Here is a 17,590-nt window from a genome sequence, read left to right on the forward strand (position 1 = left end):
TATATGATAGGAATTCAATAAACACATACTAAATTAATTTTTAAAAATTCAAAACGCCTTAATTTCCTTAGGACATGGTGAGAAACTAGAAAAAGAAGTAAATGAGATAGTATAAAGTTAAGTCATTACTATTCTCATAAACTTAAATGATCTAATCAAAATTATCCATATGAAGACAAAGGTCACTAAATATAGTCCAAGGATTCTGGATATGTCTAAGATAGATAAATGGAGAGTGGCCGCTGTGAATAATCTGGGATTGTACTCTCAGCTGGCCTAGGTCTTTGTCTGTTCATCTACAAATTGAGAGGACTTGTTAATCCACATATCCAAGATGCTTAGTTCGAAAACTATAAAATGCGATATGCACATAAATGTTGAGCATGTATCATTATCACCAGATTGTAGAAAGGGATATTATGCATCCAGTGATTCATATACATTCATAATTTATCTTGAATTTAATCTGAAAACTACACATTATCACATTCTAGTTTAGCCTACACAGAAATATAGTAAGAATAGAGTTTGTGGTATTAAAATAAAAAAGCTTTTATGCTTTAGTCAACAAAATATTTTTCCTTTTGTATTTTAAATATATTCATCTTAGGGTTAATTTCAGAATTTTTCCTAGACAGACAGATATAAAAACTGATAAGTAACCCAGGAATTATATAGAAAGTTAAATGTTTTCATACAGGGCATAGATATATAGTGGTAATAGCTGTCCATCTCTCCAAAATATAATTGAATATTTTATTTCACCTAATACTTCAGATTCTTTGAATCAATCCCATTAGTTTAATGTCACACTTCACATATCACCTAAAGAAAAAAGTTCACTTAAGATTATTAAGAGTCAAAATGTTTGAGCTAAACCCTTTTACAAGTTAGTCCAAAGAGGACTCATGTTCAGGAATCCAAGAAACTCAGAGAGAAAAACACAATCACACAAACCATTCGCCAGTGACAAAGGAGTCAGAAAACTGTTGGAAAACAGAGAGAGCTTGTAATAATGAAAAAAAGGGACAGAGTTTTATAACCAATCACTTATTTTCTTTTAAAAACACATAACCACAATAACTTTTTGCTTTATACAACCATCTAGAAACTATAAAACAGTACCGCATTGTGCATTTTACCTACTTATCAAGAAGGGAACTCCACACTTCATAATAATTCTATCCATTTAAGAAGGAAAAAGGAGACAGCTAATACCATAGTCACAGATACAACATGAGTCCAAGCAAGCATCAATTCTTTGATGTCACCTTTTCCATTTACCAGAGTGGAGAGAGTAAGAAAGAAAGGGAGAACAAAGGAAAGAAGCACCCACAGAGGACTAATCACATTTCATAGTTATTTTTAACAACTATAGTTCAGGGTTTTATAGAATAGCATCATTTGACAACACAATGTGGTAGGGGGTAAAAAGAAGCATGAGTAGAGTGAGAGGATTTGAAAAAACATACATTTCACCCTATTCTCCTCCTAAATACTCTTCATTGATACAAGCTTCTATGCTAATCTGGAAAATAGCAAGAAATTAATTAATCTTCACAATATGATAAAGCTTAAGAGTTCTGCTCTTCTTTGCAAATGTGAGTGGCTCACAATTTTACAGTTCAAAAGAATAACAATGTCATGATCAATTACTCTCTTGAAATTTCCCACAATCTTTCTGATTTCCATCATGCTGTTGTTGCTATAGGACAATCAGGGGAGTATGGGTAAGGACTTCAGAGATTATGATAAAGGGACAGTGAGATGGAATCTTGCTTTTCCTTAGAACTCTACATCTTTCTGTTTATAAGTCTTCCCTCTGGTTGGTGGTGGTTCAGAGGAAAAAGCATAGGAAGAACTAAGGTAATATGGTGGAAGTTTTATCAAGTAAATGGTTTGAAGGTATATAGATGAGATTGTGTAATTAGCAGACACTAAATCCAAGGCAAACAATTGGTTATTTGATTGTCCTTAGGTTGAATGGCACCATAAAAAAAAAATTAAAAAAAAAAAAAATCAAACTCAGCTCCCGCCCCCAAAATCTGAAGGTGGCTTTAATAAAATAAACCAAAGGTCTGCTACAAAGACATACATTTAGAGGAAAATTACTATGATTCTCCTCAAGGAAACTCATCTTGTCCCTCTCTCTTCCTCTTTCCTGGTTAATAAATAAGTCAATACATGCTGGGAGATTGTTTTTAAGGGGCAACCCATATCAAGATTTTTGCCAATTCATACAAGAAAGGCATTATCAGCCATACCAATTAGCAGGCAAAATTCCATACCATTCCCAGGGCAAAATTCTCACAGAGCTTATATTTAGTTCTTCAAATCTGATGAGATACTTTTACTTTTTCATATTTGTTGGATGGAATGTGGTTTTGTGCTGATAAAATTATTAGTGTGTAGCTCGGATCAGCACAAATTTCTTATGCTCTAATATAATCAACTCTATCCTATATTACCACTGTGCTCTGACATTAATTTGAAATTAAAATTCAGACACTTAGATTTTAAAATGTACTATCAAGCTGATACCTCAAATGCAGACACGTATGCTTAATTTGTAAAATCTCACCTAAACTCCCTTTGCTTCAGTTAATTATCACAAGTAAAAAACAAAATTTAGATGCATCATAAAAAGAAAATGAACTAAGCAGATAAATTGGATTTTTTATCTAACTTTCCCCAAAGTTCTATAACTTTGTCTTAAGCTAGTGACTATAGATCTTAAATGTAATGACATTGGCTTTTTTATTAATTTGTGAAAGCATGTTGATTTTGTAGTTGAGAAAGCCAGATAATCAACATGATTATTTCTGAAATCTGAGCAGCTATCTTAATTTTAAAAATTTAAATGTTATATAGCAAGAAGTACTTGTGTCTTAAGAAAAGCACATATTATACAAACAATTAAAAAACACACACAATAATTTGAAATTTGTTTACCAAATAAAGTGCATAATTTCAGAGAATTCTAAGTTTTTGAATAAAATAATGCCATGGATAGTTATTTTCTAAATTATTTTCCTTAGCCTAAGACAATTTTCTAGTCATTGCTTGAAGATGACATTTGGGCACAAAGAACTATTTCTTGAATAATGCAAAGCAATGGACAAAGATGACAGGAAAATAAAGGCCGGTCTCTGGCAGCAACATAACCACTAAAAGGAGAGACAGCATCACCTCTATGCAATGGAGCTCACCTACCTTCCTAACCGCCCTGCACCTGCTCCCAAGTTCCAATATCTTCTTGCTCTTTTCTGCTATCTCCACAATTATTTGATTTCTCTTCAACTATGTGTCTCTTAATCTGATGCCTGTAGGACTCAGTAATAGGTTACTTTGCTCTTTTACCTGGTAAGAAAGGATGAGCTTTCTCTAGTGATCATGAATGTACTTGGGTCAAACCATGGTGGATTTTACTTCTAGTAAAATCTCAGATAATTTCTTAGAACTCTCCTGTTGAGAATATTGGGAAGTCATAGATCCTAGGGGCTGAGTCCCATTTTCCTTCTTTAGGGGTCCATATAGGTTACTGCTGAGGTGACTGGCATTCTCCTCACATCACTGCTTTTGAGTCTGAAGTTAAACAGCTTTCTTAAGGAGAAAAATGGTAGATGCTGGAAAAGAAAGTTGCAAATGGGTTTTCAACTTTTTTCCAATCTTAAAAATAACCATTTTAACCTAATTAATGACTTAACCTTTGATTATTTTGTTGTATGATATGAAATAATCAATTACTCCATTTTAATGGTATAGGCAGCCTTAAATAAAGGTGCATTATTTGTGCATAGAAAATAAGCCACTTTTATTTTCTAGTTTCTCTATACACATCAATGCTTTCTATACTAACTATCATAAAACAAAAAATGAACTTTATTCTTTTACTTATACTTCCTTTACAGTCCTTTGGGGAGTATTTTAACTGATATTATAAATTGCACACTTGTCAAATAAAACTAGAATTTCTAAACCTAAAATCAAATGAAAGTTTACCTTTGGTTAGATTGCTGTTCCTTTCATATGACTCTGTAATATTCATTTCCTAAGAGTTCTACTGAGAGTTTCAGTGCACAGAAGTCTCCATTAAAATTTTAGGTTGCACAAAGCATTCCCAACTGCCAGAACATATAAAACTGAGGAGAAAAGAAAATACACTCTGTCTTTTTTGGAGGAAAAATTTTAAATGTATATTCTGTCTCCCAAACTGCTTCCTCTTATGAGGAAAAGCCCTCTTTTCTCTTTACAGCTTTAGGAGAAACATAAAGCTGTGCGTGTGTTTAAATATATATTTAAGCATCTGTCATGGTAAGCTGAAATTATATAAGCCTTATCATTTTTGAGCAGACTATGCTAATAGGACAAATACATCAGAAAAGAAACACATTCTAAACATTATATTATCTATAAATAGATAATACTGATTAGGGCCTAAAATCGTAATAGTTGAATTGGCCATAGGACACACTGAGGAGTTCATATGCCAGAAGTCACCTGTAAGATTTTATGTGTGTCATTATACAGAGAATGGAATTAATCATTCAAACTGCTAATAGAGAATGGAGTTGATCATTCAAATTGCTCCGGATACACATTAGTACCACCAATTTTATTTGTATAAGAAATGGCTGATCCACTGGACTTATCTATATAATTCAGTATTAATTACTGCTATTTCTTGACAGACCAGTGATATTTCCCCCATAGTTTTAAAGTACAAAAACAATAGTTAGGAAAAAATAATGCAACTTTTAATTTATTATGGGGCACTAACTCGTTATCACTGATTACTATAAATGATTCAGTTTATTTAAACTAAAAAAAAAATCAGTAATTAAACTTTTCTTCTTCAGTTTTGGGACAAGAAATATGCTTGGCAAAACACAAAAAAAGAATAAAATCCACAAAGATGTATAATTTTTCAGAAGAAAAAAGTATTTTGATTCAGAAAGGGAACATTTTCAGAGTTAAGATGGAAGAAACTACTTTAAAACAAAACTGGTCAGTTAATTGATATAATTTTGGTAGTAAGAATAACATTAATATAATCTATTGAAATTATGACAGGGATGAATAAAGACTTGTGATGCATGGGAGAAGAGCTGATGATAAAAGCGGTATATTAAGGGGCAGTAAATATGTTTTTTAGACTAAGTAAGCAATAATAGCTGCCCTTCAACTCATTTGTTCCTTTGTCTAAAATTAGGCTGAAAATGACATAAGTAATTTCATTTCACAAATCCACTGATGTTGAATCTTCACCTGGATCTGGAAAGACAGGAGGATTAAAATACATTTTACTTTTCCTGGTATTTATGTTAATTGTGTTAAATAATGAAATGCTAAATTTACTGCTAACCACATTCAAGAGTAAAATCCTTTATAGTTTTTGGGCTTATTTGGGTTAAGTTTGGGAACATAGGAAAGAAATTAGACAAAGTGCAGATGGACATTGTGAACAGACCTTGATAGATCATAATTGTGTTTGATCAAGCTTAGAACCTCAAAATTTTACAAGTGAGTTTTCTATCAAGAAGGGCAAACAATCCAATGTTCATCCTTTAAAACTATTGGGAGAAATGGCTGCCAAGGTCTGTTTTATCAGCATAATGTGAAAGAGGAAGGATAATTTGTTCTATGCTCTCAAAAATACGGTTTCCCAAGACAGACTTAATTTGATCACATTCAGGCTAATGGAAGTGAGCCCAGAAGAAAAGCTATCCAATGAGGGTGTAGAGTCCCTGAAATAGCTTTGTCTTCTAATTCAGAGTCAGTAAAGGCTATACTTCAATTACCTTACATGCTAAAGCTTAATAAGGCATAACTTTAGTTGTTATGGTTGAAATATTGGCAAATGTATTCCACATCTGCTCTTTAAAGAAAAAAAAAAGGTATCAGACCTCTTAAATTTTAACTGGTTGTGTGAAAGTGTGTGGATGTTTTGTTATGAGAGACATGCTCAGAATTCTAAAGTAGCAGCGACTTAAGAAAATCAGTAATGAAGCTTTGGCTTAAAATTAAAAAGAAAGAAAAGAAAGTCAAACGGGTGCAAGTTGTCTCATGAAAGAGGTATTGTGGACTAAACCCTCATAAATGCCGTCCAACATTAGTTTCCTCCGTCTTATTTCACTGTTATCACCTTCATTGCACAGGAGTTATATCATTCTTTTATGATTAAGTTTCATAAATAATGAGAAAACTATTTGTAACAAATACATCATATTTCCCACCCACCCAGTAACCCTCCCCAAAATAAGAAAAGTTACATCAAATTAAAAAGTAGCTTCATGAATGAAGGTACTGCTCAAAGTTGCACTTTCCCTGCAAGTGCGGCCAGTGCTTTTGCGCTGGGTATGAAGGAAAGGAAAAAATTCTCCACATAAACGGACGAAAAATTTAAAAACTAATGTCCGGTTTCAACCAGTCAAAACGGGGCCAAGCAGTAGCCAAGGTAACTCAGTACCGTCCCACACAGGGTCCTTGCAGTGCCTATTCTTCATCCTGATAGGTATCTGTGTCCTTGTGATTGTAAACAATCCTTTTGATACTTTGTTTGTGTTCCTTAAAATGTCCTCTGATTGGCAAAATGAAGTAAATATTTGTTTTAAAAATAGAAAATGAAAATTAACCCAGAATAAAAGAAAAGAAACACAGTGAGCTTGTTTGGAGTCCATAGGATCCGATCTGGAAGAGCTCAGAAAATGTGTTATGTATCTTCTCCTGTTTTCGGCTGGAAAGGTACTAGAGGTTGCGTTGGTCGAGAAAAGAATTGTAGAGTAGGAAAACCAAGGATGTTCATCTGGACTTCAGAGGATTCAAGTGTTAGCTTCATCATCTGTGTCGTCTATCAATACCTTAGTGTCACGAGTCTTGGTTCTAGTAATAAGGGGGGAAAAAAGACTCAGTCCATTACTAAAATACAAACACATCCACAGGATCAGATCCACTTCCAAAATACCACCAGTAAGAACAGATCCTAAGCAGGCACTGTAGTCTACTGTACCAGATGGACTATTCATCAAGTCTCATCTTCAATTTCTGCTATTATTGGAAAAATACTAGGAAATTAGATTTCAACCAGAGGAAGGTAATAACAATGGCAGGTCATGTGCAACAGAGTAGTACTCTGTAATAAGAAGATCTGAGTTTGAGTACTGACTGATTTTATTATGTACCTCTTTAACCTCTTGGAGTGCCAATTTTCATCTGTAAAGAAGTAATAGTAATGCATGTTACACATTACTACTCTCACCTCAGGGAGATAATGTGAATATCAAGTAATAAAATGGATATAAAAAGCACCAATAAAGCATTCAACAAATATAAAGAATTATGATGAAGATGGCAGAAATAATACTATTTAAGGTACACATGAAAAACCAAGAGAGTTAGCCTGCAGAAGGCAAGACCTAAAGAAAGGCATGACAGTTGTTTTCAGTTGACAAATGATCCTAATTGGGCACTTTCAGATAACAGTCTCCTTGGAAAAGAAACAGTGTGAGCTTGTTTGGAGTCCATAGGATCTGATCTGGAAGAAGTCAGAAAATATGTCATTGGCTGGAAAATTACTAGAGTTGCATTGGTCGAGGAAAGAATTGTAGAGTAGGAAAACCAAGGATGTTCATCTAGACTTCAGAGGGTACAACTGTGTTTTCTATCAATACCTTAAATGAAGGATGTGTTGTTAAAGATTGCACGAGCCACAAAACACTCAAATTCAGATCATATTTTAAATTCACTGCTTTCTCCTTGAACAGAATCTACTCCATTGTTCTAAAAATCTTCCGCTGGTTACAATCTAGTATTCCAGTGTTTTCCCATGAACATCTGAAGTTGAACATAATCTATTGCCAAAGAGCTTCCTTGTTTTTGAGACAGAAACATTATATGTTTAGATTGCCCTCTGCTGGTAACTAACAAGGATTAGATTTTCAAATTTAGGAGCTCAATGTGATGGATAATCCCTACAGCATTGTCTTCATGAACTTTGTGGCATTTATCTAGCAGACCCAACCAATCCCTATACCTCCTTCTCCCACTTCTTCGAAACTCTTGCTTCCTTGATATAATAGTATTATGCTTTGTTTTGAAGTTCTTCCTACTGACCCTAACATTCCTTTTCTGCCCTTTTCATTTATTTTTTCTCTTGCCTGCATTTGTTCCCTAATTCTCAGTTCTTTGCTCTATTCTACTTTTTCTCTTCAGAAAATTTCAAATTTTATCTAAAACTTAGGCAATTTCTATTCTGCTCTCCACTATGTATAGGTTATCTACAACCTATTATTATTATTTATTATTATTATTATTTGCTTCACATCTCCTGCCCTAGCCAGTTTGGCTCAGTGAATAGAGCGTGGGCTTGTGGACTGAAGGGTCCCAAGTTTGATTCTGGTCAAGAGCACATGCCTGAATTGTGGGCTCAATCTCTCCCTCTCCTTCCTCTCTGAAATCAATAAAAATGTTATTAAAATTCTGAAAAATATATATTGCAGTGCCATTAAAACTTACAAAAATATTACTTTCATAGTGTCATTCTTCTATGAAAAAATTCCATGATTCCTTCCTGCCTACATGATCAAGCTTGCACTTTTCAGCCTTTTAAAATCATATTTCATCTATTCAGTTATAATTTCTTACTATAGTTCTAGTCACATGGTTTTTTTCCTCCCCTTCATTTCCAGCCTTATGTCTTTACTGTGCCATTGCCCTATTCAAACACCCCCTTATCCTTTAGAAAACTGGTTATGCTCAACTTTAAGTCCCCTCTTTCATTCCAATCCATTGCAATATGTATTATCTCAAAATTTCAAACACAGTCACATTATATCCTACATTGTTATTTTTAACAACACACTGATAAAATATACTATTATAGGAAAATAAAAATGGCTTATATTTATTGAGCTCTTTCTGTGAGGAAACTGGTCCAAATTCCACGTCAGAACAAATTTAATACACTCAGCCACCCTATACGGGGGCCATATTATTCCCAATTTACAAATGAGAGTTAATATAGAGAAATTAATTTGGTCCAAGTTACATAGATGGCAAGTGGCAGAGCCAGGATTCCTATAGTTTGTAACCTGAAAATTATTGGTACATAAAACATACTGAAGTCATAAATTATTCTCCAACAAATTTTCTCCAGTGTAATTTTAACACCAAATTAGTGGACATTAATTAATGTATTAATGCCATTTTTTCTATGTGCTCATTAAGACCTTCTATAGATTGGATCCTATGAAATTGTTATTGCTGTTTTTTGCAGGTAAAAAATGATTGAACACCATCAATTTCATTTGATTCACCCTGATAACTTATTAATTTAAATATTATCCAGTGCTTAAAAACTGAAGAAAATTCGTCTGACAGAAGTGGAAGCCATACATACTGAGAAGCGAGGCGAGGCCGGCGCAGGGATATGCTCTGGCTAGTCTTCCACAACCGGTTCTTCTGACGGTTTCGTACTCCATCATCCTGATCCATCATCTGCTCTAGAAGTGTCTGATCATCTGCATTCAGAGGGGCCACAGAGATGTCCCGCACAGCACGGAATTCACCACAGTTATTCAGATGTTCATTCTCCAGGCGGAAGAAGTTCCATACAAATCGCCTTAGTAAAATGGAGTAGGCAAATTACTTACAAAATGTAAACACACTACTATAATCTATAAGTCTTCCAGTATATCAAGTGTCTATGCATAGAAGTAAAAACCAAGGAACTAAGGGTTAGAACATTAAAAAAAAAAAAAAAAAAAAAGAAAAGATGTCTATGATGAGGGGTGTAGGAGAGTAAGAATGAAATAGGCAAAAGGAAGGGACATGGAATCCAGTTTCAGAGTACTGATTCTTCCACTTTATTGAACATATATTTATTGGGTGCCTAGATTATGACAGGAAAAGGCAGTGAACGAGACAGACCAAGCCTCTGCCCTTATGGGGTGTGACTTCTAGTGGCAGAGACATCATAATCAGCTAATGGTAAGTGCACTAAAGAAAATAAAGCAGGTAAGGAGATAGAGCATGCCTCTCTGAAGAGATGACATCTACCGTGTTTCCCAGAAAATAAAATATCCTCCAAAAATAAGACCTACTTACAGGTTTCCTTCTGAGTGAAATATAAGGCATCCCCCCAAAAATAAGGCCCCCCTATGCTAAACATGAGAGATTTGGTCCACTGATTCTGAAAGAAATGGAGTCACAAGAAATTCACCAGGAAATTCAGGAATTGGATTGTTATGATGATGTTCCAGAAGATGATGACATGATTGTCATTGAATAAATGAGTAAATTCTTGATACTGTAGGATTCAGTTAGTCTGGTTTGTGTTGACAACTGTACTACCGTACCGTATACAGGTAATAAATTTCCTTTATTTTCACTTAACAATAAATGTGTACCATATTCTTCTTCATGGAAAAATAAGACATCCCCTGAAAATAAGACCTAGCGCATCTTTGGGAGCAAAAATTAATATAAGATTACACTGTCTTATTTTCGGGGAAACAGGGTAGCAGAAACTGGAATGATGCAAGGAAGCAAGTCAGGAAAAACTTGAAGTGTCCTAGACAGAGGAAATAAAAAGTATAAGGCCCCAAGTTGGAAAGGCCTTTGGTGTGCTGAAACAGAAGGTGGTCAGTGAAGCCCGAGTGGAATAGGGAGGGTAAAATAGCAGGAGATGAGATTGGTAAGGTAGAAAAGGGCCTGACCCATAGAGGGTCTTATATTTCATACTGAAGAGTTTAGATTTTAAGAAAACAAGAAGAGGTCTCAAAGAATGATGTGACTTGTGTTTTAAAAAAAACATTCTATTTGCTACACTGTAAACAGATCAGAAAGAGGCAGAAACAGCTGAAGGGAAGACCAGTTAGAAGCTATTGCAGTAGTCCAGGAGAGATGGAGACTTGGACTAAAGTGATGAGAAGAAGGCATTAGAACTTATGAAGATGGAACTATGAAACTTACTGGTATGTGAGTGGTTTCGGTTTTTAGTCTCAGGAAATTGTAACACCATTTACTAGAGATCCAGATTATTCCTATTAGGCTAGAGCAGCAGTTGCCAACCTTTCAGACCTCATGGACCACCAGTAGTCCATGGACCACTGGTTGGTGACCGCTGGGCTAGAGCCATTAGGTGTCCAAAGGGAAAATCAGTACCTGGGTGAACTAAGTCTGCAGTTCAAGGGAGAGTCAGTACCGGAGGTAACAAAAGGAGAGTATTTCCTTTTGGAAATACTTAGGAATGGGCTTAGGAATAATATAAGTGGAGGAGAGACAAGGGCAGAGGATTAAACCCTGGAGCACTCCAGCCACTTACAATTTAGGAAGTGGAAGAACCAGTTAAGGAGTTGAGAGGGAATAGCTAGTGAGAGAGAAGAGGATATTTTCTGGGAAATCAAGTGAAGAAAGTACTTTGCAAGACGTAAAATAAATAGAGAACTGACCATTGGATTTAGCAAAGTAGAGAGGCTGTATGATCCAGGAGCATAAATAGATTCTGGGAGACGACCTAGATTCTAATCATGGCTCCACCACTTCCTAAGCATAAGGCTTGGATGAGTTATTTAACCTATGCTACAATGTCACCAGTAAAATGGACAGTAACAATACTTACCATTAAAATTAAATTATTGTGAGGATTCATAAGTTAACATATGGAGCAGTGCCAGGTACATAACAGACAATACTCAAGTGCTTGCTGCTGTTATAAACTAGACGCTGGGGCATGAATTCATGCACGTGTGGGGTCCCTCAGCCTGGCAGGCAATCGAGGCCTATCAGGGGGCTGGCTGACCTGGGGGAGGGAACCTGGGAAGTTGGTCAGCTGCCACCGCCCTCCCGCATCGGCCTATTGGGAGAAGGGGCCAGCAGGCTTGGGGGAGGGGGGGAGGGAAGTTAGCTATGGGAGCCAACTGACCACCAGGGAGCAAATCCTGCAATGAACATCTGCACCCTGGTGGTCAGTGCACATCATAGTAACTGGTTGATAGGTCGTCGTTCCTTTGTAATGGTTGCTTAGGCTTTTATATATATTATTTTAAAAAGTGATTCAGTTTTGAGTATTGGGGGGGAAAGAATTGAGTTGAATTAAAGGGCATCTGGAGTAGACAGCAAGCATAGACATCTCTTATTTTGGTCTAAAGAAGAGCAAAAAAATGGGCAGTTGGAAAAGGAAAGTTGATTCCAAGGAGGTTTTTTGCTTTTGCTTTAAATGGGCAATAGACCTATCTGTATTAAGCAAAAAATTCTTAAAAAAATAAAATAGTTAAGAATGAAAAAGTGAGTTTTTAACTAAAAAATTTAATTTATAAAGCAGCATACATGAAAGAGAAAAAAGTGGGTGGGGGAGATCATGGTAGTGATGAACACCTAGACATTTTGGAAGGTGAAGAAATGGTTTAGAGAAAATACTGACAGCAACAAATACACCGTTTCCAGATACAATCTTTATCTTTCAGGTTTATCTTTGTTTCTAGGTTCTCTCTTATTTTATCAGGCCATCCTGAATCAGAGGAATATTATATCCCTGGTCTGAAAATACCTCTATTTCACCTCCATTTGCAAAAGATATTTTCACTGAGTAAAGAGTTCTAGATAGGCAGTATTTTAGGTATACCTGAAGTTGATCTTGCATACAGTCTGCTCTAGGAGTTGAGATTCATCCCCCAACACCCCAATATGCATCTAGTTGACTTGACATCATTATTATAAAACCTGTTTTTCTCCACTGTTATTTAGCCACCTTTATATTAATTAGAAAGTGTCAATGCATGTATAGATGTTCCTGGGACTTCCTATTCTGTTCTAGTGGACACTGTCTATTCTTTCGCCAACACTAGACATTGTCTCAATTACTGTAACTATGTAAGTCTTGATGTCTGAAAGTATAAGTCCTTTAACTTCATTCTTTTCAGGATGTTTTTGGATATTCTTGATTCTTAGTATTCCGATATAAATTATAGAACTGGCTTGTCAATTTTCACACACCTACATCTTTCATTAAATTTATTCCTAGATATTTGATATATTCTGATGCTATTCAAAGTGGTATGGTTTTTAAGTTTTTCATTTTCTAGTTGTTTGTGACAGTTTTAAAGAACACCACTAATTTACATCAATCCTGTATTCAGGGACACAACTATATTCATTTTAATAGCATATTTGTACATTCTCTTGAATTTTCTATATATGCAATCATGTCATTTGTAAATAATTATAGTTTTATTTTTCCTTTCTAACCCTTATACCTCTTAGCCTCTTTGCACTAGCTATATACTTACATGTATAATGTTAATCGGTGACAATAGGCATACTCATCTTACTTCTGATATCAAGGGAGAGCTTATAGCGTTTTACCATTAAATATGATTTTATGTTTTTTATAATCTATTTTTTCATAAATAGGTATTTATGAAATGACTTATTTCAATAACACTTTCTACATATATTGAGTTTCCTCCCTTTACTCTATTAGTGTGGTGTTACACAGACTGACTTTTAAATGTTAAATGATTCTAAATATTAAGTCTTATATTCTTAGAATGAACCTAAGTTGGTTGTGATATATTATTCTTTTTATATACTGTTTGATTCCTTAGGTAATATTCAGGATTTCTGTATCTCTGTAGATGAGATAGATTGAACTTTCTTGAAATGTCTTTGTAGGTTTAGATATCAAAGTTATGATGGCTGCATAAAATGAACTTGGAAGTGCTCCTTTTATTGCTTCTTTTCCCTGGAAGAATTTCCTGTAACACTGATAATATTTCGTACTCATATATAATATTTGGAAGAATTCCCTGGGCCTGTAGTTTTATTTGTGGGGAAGATTTTAATATGGATTTAATTTCTGTAATCTATATAAGCCTACCCAATTTTCCACTTTTTTATTAGTTTTGGTAAATTATGCTTTTTGAGGAATTTGTCTACTTCATTTATATTTTAAAGTCCATTGGTATAAAATTAGTCAATATTGTCTTGTGCTTTAAAAAAAAATCTTTAGTATTTTTTGACATTTGTAATTTGTGCTTGCTTTCCTTTTTTGATCAGTCATGTTTAGACACTTTGTCAATTTTATTAGTCTTTTTCTATTATATATTTTTTATTGATTTCAGAGAGGCGGGAAGAGGGAGAGATAAAAACATCAATGATGAGAGTGAATCACTGATTAGCTGCCTCCTGCACAGCACCTACTGGAGATTGAGCCCACAATCTGGACATGTGTCCTTGACTGGAATCGAATCTGGGACCCTTTAGTCTGCAGGCTATCCAATAAGCCAAACCAGTTCTTTTTAAAGAACTATGGCTTTGTTAATTTTTTAATTAATTAATTTATTAATTAATTTATTTATTTATTAAATACTTTTTATACTTCCTCTTTCTTTTGGGTTTGATTTTATATTTTTAAATTTTCTAATATTTTGAGCTATATGCTTTTCTAATACATACATTTAAGACTACACATGAGCTTCAAAGCATGGCGTTAGCTGTAGTTCACATTTTTTGGGGCACATTTTCAATTTCATTTTGTTCAAAATATTTTTCTTAATTTCCGCTGCAATTTCAACTTGGACCCATTAAACATGTACTGCTTAATTTCTAAATATTTGGGGATTTTCAGTTATCTTTTTGTGATTTTACTCCTCTAAAATTTCCTTTATGCTCCAGCATATGGTTAATTTTGTTAAATGTTCTATATGCATGTAAAATAACATATATTTAGTATTTATTATATGCAGTGTTCTGCATATGTCAATTAGGTCAAGTTGGTTAGCTGACTACTTGTTTATTACTGAGAAAAGTATGTTAAAATCTTCCTCTACAATTATAAATTCTCCAATTCCTACTTTTTAGAAATGTCATATTTTTAAGCTATGTTTTTAGGTACATACACATTGGAACTGGCTATCTATCACAACTGAACCTCAAATCTCTAATTCGGCAAATTTCTTGAATGCAAAATTGGCATTAGTACTCTGCTTATACTGGGTACCTGCTTTCACTTAGATTTGGGGATATCTTGTTAGCTCATTGATGTTTTTAGGAAGATTTAAAATATTATCCAGCATTTTTTGTTTCCAATGAGAAAATTGGGCTGAATAGCCAAGACTGACAAATTGCAAAAATTGATTCTTAAAGGATTTTCATTTTAATTTCTGTTCTAAGACTTTTCACTTCCCAAATGTTACTCATGACCCTTCCAATAGAGCCCAATTCTTAAAAAGCTTGTGTGTCATCAGTAGTTATTTAATTTGGAAAAATTAATCTTAGTCCTATTAAATTTTTCCAACTTGGAGGCTGATAACATTGAGAAAATTTGTAAAATTTAAGCTTTCCAAGTATAAGTTTTAATAAATGTTAATTTGGACATCTCTTAGGTATAAAGAATCCTTGATAAACTTTTCAGTAGTTTGCTTACCGGAATACCTCAAGGGGAGCTAAGACAGTAGCTATGATGTCCCCAATATGAGGCAACGTAGTAGTCATGGAGGTAACTGAGATTTGGATAGTCCAAGCAAAGCGCAGTATCACATCCTCTATGATGGCACAGTAGTAATAGGCCTGAGAAATAATAAGCAAATTGAGTATACCTACCATCATGTTTCTCACAAATAAGCATACCTATCACAGCAACGAGACACACACACCTTACCAACAAGCACAGGTTCAGGAAGAAAGAGAGTTTTATTCTATTTTTTAAAAGATTCCACAAATTTAATTTCTTTTCTTAAAGGGTGCAATATTCAAGATGAAATTTAACTGAATTTTAGTAATCATTTAACAAATATATTTCATTCCCATATTGTATACCAGGCTCTCTTCTAGACCCCTGGAATAGAAGCCAGATGAGATCCTCAATCTGAATGAGATGACATTCTAATATGTATTTGATATGCTAGTGACTCAACAGCTATTAGAAAAGATTAAAATTTGTTAACTGTGCTATTTGTACTTTCTTTTTTATTCATTTTAGAGAAAAGAAGAAAGAGAGAGGGAGAGACAGGGAAACATCTCTGTGAGAGAAACCGGCTGGTTGCCTCCTGCAGGGGCCCACAATCTGGGTATGTGCCCTGACTGGAACTTAAACCTGCCAATTTTTGGTACATGGGATGATGCTCCAACCAACCAAGTCACACCAGCCAGGGCATGCACTTGCATTTTCAAACTGCTTTACCCTATATTTGAAGGAGATGAAATTAGGCTTGGATTTCACAAACATGGTAGAAGTTAAATAATGTTCCATTTTTACATGAGGAAAACAGCACTCAGCTAACCAGTTGTTCCAGATACTGGTACCCAGTAGCAAGGAGTCCAGTTTTAGCTACAGAAGTCTGTACATATTGCCAAAAGACCAGAACCATAATTCATGGATTCACTCATTATTAATATCTGTATAATAAGCTCTTTAAATAACAAAGTGCTTCCTGGGACTGCATGTGGTGCTCAACACTATTCAATGTTAACCCCTAGGAACTGATTTTAAGGTTCAGAGCCATGTTCTTAATTTTTAAATGAAGCTCCACTGCTCTCTACAAATAGTTTCTTCCCTTTTCAAGTAGAATGAATAAATCCAAAATTTACCTTTTTAAAATTGAACGAGATGTGGCAAATTTGCAAAATATTATGTAGAAAAGCATATATTTTATTTTCTAGGGTCCTGAAAATATGTAATAATAAGCTGTTTGAAAGATTCTATTCACTAATTTTATTACATAGAAACCAGTACGTTAGATTTAAAAGGAGAAATGGATTAACATTTACATAGAGAGATAAATAGTACATCTGTGCATTCAGCATAATAAATAAATGTGTTATTCTATCTCTCAGTAAAGTAAGAACAATAGAAGGAGCCCAATAAGACCATATTAATTTGGTGGGCAACAAAGGACCATTTTTACCTGAGCTCATGTCTGCTCTCTGACTTGTGCTTACCATTATAATTTTCTTTTCAAAGGAGATTTATGGAGATATGTCTACCATCTTGGTCCTATATTCTAAGTTTGCACCTTGGGATTATTGCTACAGCTTACATAAAAAAAGATCAGTGTCAACGAATATTTCCTTTTCTGCCTTCATTTGCTTTATCTGGTTACACTACATATCATCATTTTTATAGCCACTCTCTTATCATTTTTCTTAAATTCTCACACTTGAAAACAGCTTTCCCTAATCCCAACTGAATATTACATATCCACACATTTTTCAAAGTACCATTTTGAGGTATTGGTGACACTTTGACATAGTATAAATTATTAGTGACCTAATCTATACTTCCCTCCTCATTACAGAATTTTAGAACTAGGAAAAGATCAAGAGATAACCTAGTGTAACACCCTGCCTTACAGAAGATAATACACTATAGTCTAGTTGCCTAAAGTAATATAGCCAGTTAGAGAGTGAGCTTGGATTAGAATTCACTTATCAGGATTCCCAGTTCATTGTTTAATTTCTTTTCAATATCTGTGCAAAAATACTCTTGATCTTTTGACTCTTTAATTCAGCCTCTCATATTTTCATTCATATATATGTAAAGCCTAAAATAATTCCTGAAGAATTCTCCCATATATTTCAGGTTGAATTGGCA

The 17,590-nt window shown here is 34.4% G+C and overlaps 1 protein-coding gene across 4 annotated transcripts in view; it reads right to left on the minus strand.

The window, feature by feature from the left end:
- Positions 1-265: 265 nt before the first annotated feature.
- XPR1 (xenotropic and polytropic retrovirus receptor 1) overlaps positions 266-17,590 on the minus strand; it is a 91,504-nt gene continuing 74,179 nt past the window's right edge. For 3 of the 4 annotated variants that reach the window (XM_036442582.2, XM_045583168.1, XM_036442581.2), the window contains 3 exons: positions 15,425-15,567; positions 9,398-9,619; positions 266-6,882 (listed from right to left, as the gene is read on the minus strand). In XM_036442582.2, the coding sequence (XP_036298475.1) occupies positions 6,822-6,882; positions 9,398-9,619; positions 15,425-15,567 (426 nt within the window). In that variant the 3' untranslated portion in view covers positions 266-6,821. Of the gene's footprint in view, positions 6,883-9,397; positions 9,620-15,424; positions 15,568-17,590 lie in introns of those variants that run through there. The other variant, XM_036442583.2, reaches the window with a different exon arrangement.

The sequence above is a fragment of the Pipistrellus kuhlii genome, unplaced genomic scaffold, assembly GCF_014108245.1.
Source record: "Pipistrellus kuhlii isolate mPipKuh1 unplaced genomic scaffold, mPipKuh1.p scaffold_m20_p_18, whole genome shotgun sequence".
In the NCBI taxonomy this organism is placed as follows: domain Eukaryota; kingdom Metazoa; phylum Chordata; class Mammalia; order Chiroptera; family Vespertilionidae; genus Pipistrellus; species Pipistrellus kuhlii.